Raw genomic sequence first — 4,142 nt, forward strand, 5'->3', positions numbered from 1 at the left:
CCCCAGGAAATAGACTCTGAGACTGACATCTGTATGCTGAAGTTTTATTGGTGAGTCCTGGGAACAACAGCTGTAAGGAGTAAGGGAAGGAGGATTGGGCAGGGTGGGAAATTGAGGCAAGGGTCCAGGTCTTCATCCCCACCCAAAACTCCCAGCAGCGGGGGAACGAGTGCCTCGGTCCCGAAGCGGGGCCTGGGCGGTGGTGCCCCAGGTTGTCGGCTTCCCAAGCATCTGCACATGCATTACTCTCTTTCACCTGCCCAGTAGCCTGTGAGGTAGACAGGGCCACGTCGGAGTCATTCTTCCCTGTTAATACACAGGGACATGGAAGTCCTGAGAATGTCAAAGCCTTGCCTGGAGTCTCCTAAGACTTGTCCCCAGCTCCCACCTGAAGTGGTCTCTACTCAATGGACTGTGTTCATTTATTTCTTACATTTAGAGTAGATAGAACTGTGGAACATAAGAACTACAAAAGATAGTGAAGGCCAAGTAGTCTAGCCACCTCACTTTAAAAGTAAGAAAACAGGCTTGGAAAAGGGGGATGGTTTCAAGCTGCAAGTCTGCGGCGGAGCCCAACCTTACAACCAGATTTCCTTCACCCAAGAGCCAGTTTTTATTCCCTAGGATGTGCTGGGCACAGCATGTCACACAGGAACTATATACGTGAGCAGGTTTCAGGCCCTGCCCTAGAGGATTTTAGAATCCAGTAGGTTTCTTCAGTCTCACTTTAATAGTTTTAATGGGACAGAGAGAGTGAAACTTTTTGTTCAAGGCTTTCTCTCTCATATCAAGTTATGAAGTCTAAGCCAGAAGAAAATAGCATATTGTTGCTTCTGAATGAGTAAACCGTGTTCTCCCTGTGTTCCAAACTGCTGATTAGCAGGTGCTTATAAAGTTAAACACTCCCTGAAGACACAGGCTGATCACTCTTCCGTTAATTCTCTCCAACCAAGATTCATTTCCAAACCAGTGTCATGGTAGACATGGCTATTACTAAGAAAACAGATTCTTCCTTTCCTTTCCTCCTTTTTTCTTTTTTTTTTTTTTTTTGAGACAGTCTCGCTCTGTCGCCCACGTAGAGGTAGAGTGCAGTGGCGTCATCATAGGTGACTGCAACCTCAAACTCCTGGGCTCAAGCGATCCTCCTGCCTCAGCCTCCCAAGTATCTGGGACTACATAACGCTCGTACCATGACACCTGGCTAATTTTTCTATTTTTTAGTAGAGATGGAGTCTTGCTGTTGCTTAGGCTGGTCTCGTACTCCATAGCTCAAGTGATCCTCCCACCTCAGCCTCCCAGAGTGCTAGGTAGGAATATAGGCATGAGCCACCACGCTCAAGCCTCTTTTCCTCCTTCTTTTAAATGACTTTACAGTATTTCTGCAATCCTTTATTCTATTTCTAGGACACAAAGATAACAGCTGTATGGGGTAAAGTTGTTGGGCTTTTGGTCACAAACCTGTCCTCACGGCAAACCTTCCCAGTGCTCATCCCATGGCCAGGACCAAAGTGATGCATGTCCACCCCGGGGCAGGCAGAGGACATTTGCCATCACGTCATTCAGCTCTCCTCACTGGAGTTTCCCAGGCAAAATGTGTTGTGCTCCCAGGTTCTCACTCTCCAGGTTTAAAACTTCTTTATTGGTGACAATTGGTCACTGTTTATAGCCCCCTGTTTCTCTCTTCTGTTGGGGTGGTTAGTCAGTTGCCTCAACCCTACTTAATAAACCAGGTGAACCAAGGTAGATCTGAGAAAGAGTCCCTTCTCCCTCCCAAGTTTCTCAGAGAGCTGCCCACACGGGCAGACACTCGTATGCATGCCTGGCCCCAGAGCCGCTAGAACATTTTGTTAAGAAATGTGCATATGAGCACAAATCTTAAAAAGAAATTAGGGCTGGGCATGGTGGCTCATGACTGTAATCTCAACACTTAGGGAGGCCAAGGTGGCAGGATCACTTGAGGCCAGGAGTTCAAGACAAGTCTTGGCAACATAGCCCATCTCTACAAAAAGTTCTAAAAATTAGCCTGGCTTGGTGGCTCACACCTGTAGTTCCAGCTACTCGGAGGCTGAGGCAGGAGGATCACTTGAGCCCAGGAATCCAAGGCTGCAGCAAGCTATGACCACACCCCTGCACTCCAGCCTAGGTGACAGACTAAGACCCCTGTCTCTAAAAAAAAAAAAAAGATGAAAAATAAATTAGACTGCAGGCCAGAAAATAATTTTAATGCAAAGTAGAAAGGATTGATCCACCTCGTCATTTTCCTTGCTCTTGCTCTACCAACTCCTCTTTTCTGGGACCACGAGAAGGTAGAAGGAGCAGGCTGTATTCCTAGAGTGGCTGTCCATGTGGGAAGGGGTCTCTTATATTGGTAGCTTGCTCCCAGACCTAGAGGAATGCTAGTGTCCTTTAGATCTGGGGGCAGACACAAAATGATAAAATAATTTATATATGATTCATTCCCTCTACCAATCCCATCTCTTCCTCCTCACAGTCAAGGGGCAGCTGCATCATCCTTGGACTCATGGGGACCCAAAGTCACTTTTAAAGAACCTGCAAAATAAATGCATAATGAGGAAGGGTGAACTTAGGAGTGGTGGGGTAGGCAAGAGGGAAAAAGAGCCTGGGTCTTTGAAAGTATCTCCTTTCTGGCTAAGGAACTGGGGACTGACGGGAGGAGGAGGAGGGGGAAGGTGAGTTGGGGAAGTAAGGAAGGAAACAGAACAAGGCACCTTCTCTGCTGAGAGGCCTCCTTTGCTGTTGTTCATGTTGATGTTCTTCATGGAGAGGAGGGTGATACTGTCTTTCTCTCCATTGGCTGTGGAGCAGCTGGGGGAGTTGAGGAGTCTGGGTTAGGGAGGAGGACTGGAGGGCAACGGGAAGTCAGGGGACTGTAGGTTCTTGAAACTTGGACTTCCGTTCGAAAAAATCTGTATTTTGGTGGTGGACCATAATGAAATGAGAGTGTGCTTTGAGGCCCAAAAGACTTGTATTTAAATTTACTTGGTTATACTACCTATTACTTGTTTGATCCTGACCAAGTTACAACCTTTTTTAAGCCTCAGGTTTTTTTACCGTGTAAAGTGAAGTAATGTATACCTTAAAGAACTGCTGTAAGAATTTGAGATAATATTACAAAGTATAAACTACTGTGCTTGGCACATAGCGGGTATTCAATAAGCGGTTCCTAAGCTTAAAGGGAATGGCTTCTTACATAGAATCTGAATTCCTACACTTTTCGTGAAGGAGTTATCGAGGCTTAGTCCTGGGGCTGAAGAGTTTCAGTCCATCTCCTGTCACCTGAATGTTTCCTTTCAGGTCTGCCCCTATCTGCCCACTCCTAGCCCCCGCCTCAGTGGAGGCTGTCAGGATTGTGTGCGTGTGCGTGTATGTGGTGTGTGGTATATGTGTGGTGTGTGTGATAGGTATTATGTGTGTGTGGTACGGTGTGTGGTGTGTGTGTGTGTGGTATATGTTGGGGGTGTGTGTGGTATATATGGCGTGTGGTGTGGGGTGTGTGTGATATATGTTTGTGGTGGGGGGGTTGGGGCGTGTGTTTGTGGTGTGTGATGTGTGTGGGGTATGTGTGTGATGTGTGTGGGGTGTGTTGGGGGTGTGTGTGTGGTGTATGTGGGAGTGTGTGTGGTGTGTGTTGGGGGTGTGTGTGTGGTGTATGTGGGGCGTGTGGTGTGTGTGTGGTAAATATGGTGTGTGGTGTGGGGTGTATGGTATATGTGTGTGGTGCAGGGGTTGGGGTGTGTGTTTGTGGTGTGTGATGTGTGTGGTGTGTGTTGGCGGTGTGTGTGTGGTGTATGTGGGAGTGTGTGTGGTGTGTGTGGTGTGTGTTGGTGGTGTGTGTGTGGTGTATGTGGGACTGTGTGGTGTGTGTTGGCGGTGTGTGTGTGGTGTAGTGTGTTGGCGGTGTGTGTGTGGTGTGTGTGTGGTGTGTGTGATGTGTGTGGCGTGTGCTGGCGGTGTGTGTGTGGTGTATGTGGGACTGTGTGGTGTGTGTCGGCGGTGTGTGTGTGGTGTATGTGGGGCATGTGGTATGTATGTGGTATATATGGTGTGTGGTGTGGGGTGTGTGTCATATATGTGTGTGGTGGGGGGTTGGGGCGTGTGTTTGTGGTGTGTGATGTGTGTGG

General features: G+C 47.9%; 1 protein-coding gene across 1 annotated transcript in view; it reads right to left on the reverse strand.

Annotated features, from left to right (window-relative positions):
- Positions 1-2,195: 2,195 nt before the first annotated feature.
- Positions 2,196-4,142, reverse strand: part of ECSCR (endothelial cell surface expressed chemotaxis and apoptosis regulator) — a 10,882-nt gene continuing 8,935 nt past the window's right edge. Inside the window, exons 8-9 of the mRNA XM_012646336.1 lie at positions 2,730-2,826; positions 2,196-2,550 (exon numbers count right to left, since the gene is read on the reverse strand). Of these exons, the coding sequence (XP_012501790.1) occupies positions 2,542-2,550; positions 2,730-2,826 (106 nt within the window). The 3' untranslated portion in view covers positions 2,196-2,541. The remainder of the gene's footprint in view (positions 2,551-2,729; positions 2,827-4,142) is intronic.

Source organism: Propithecus coquereli, unplaced genomic scaffold, assembly GCF_000956105.1.
Source record: "Propithecus coquereli isolate 6110/MARCELLA unplaced genomic scaffold, Pcoq_1.0 Scaffold242, whole genome shotgun sequence".
Taxonomy (NCBI): Eukaryota; Metazoa; Chordata; class Mammalia; order Primates; family Indriidae; genus Propithecus; species Propithecus coquereli.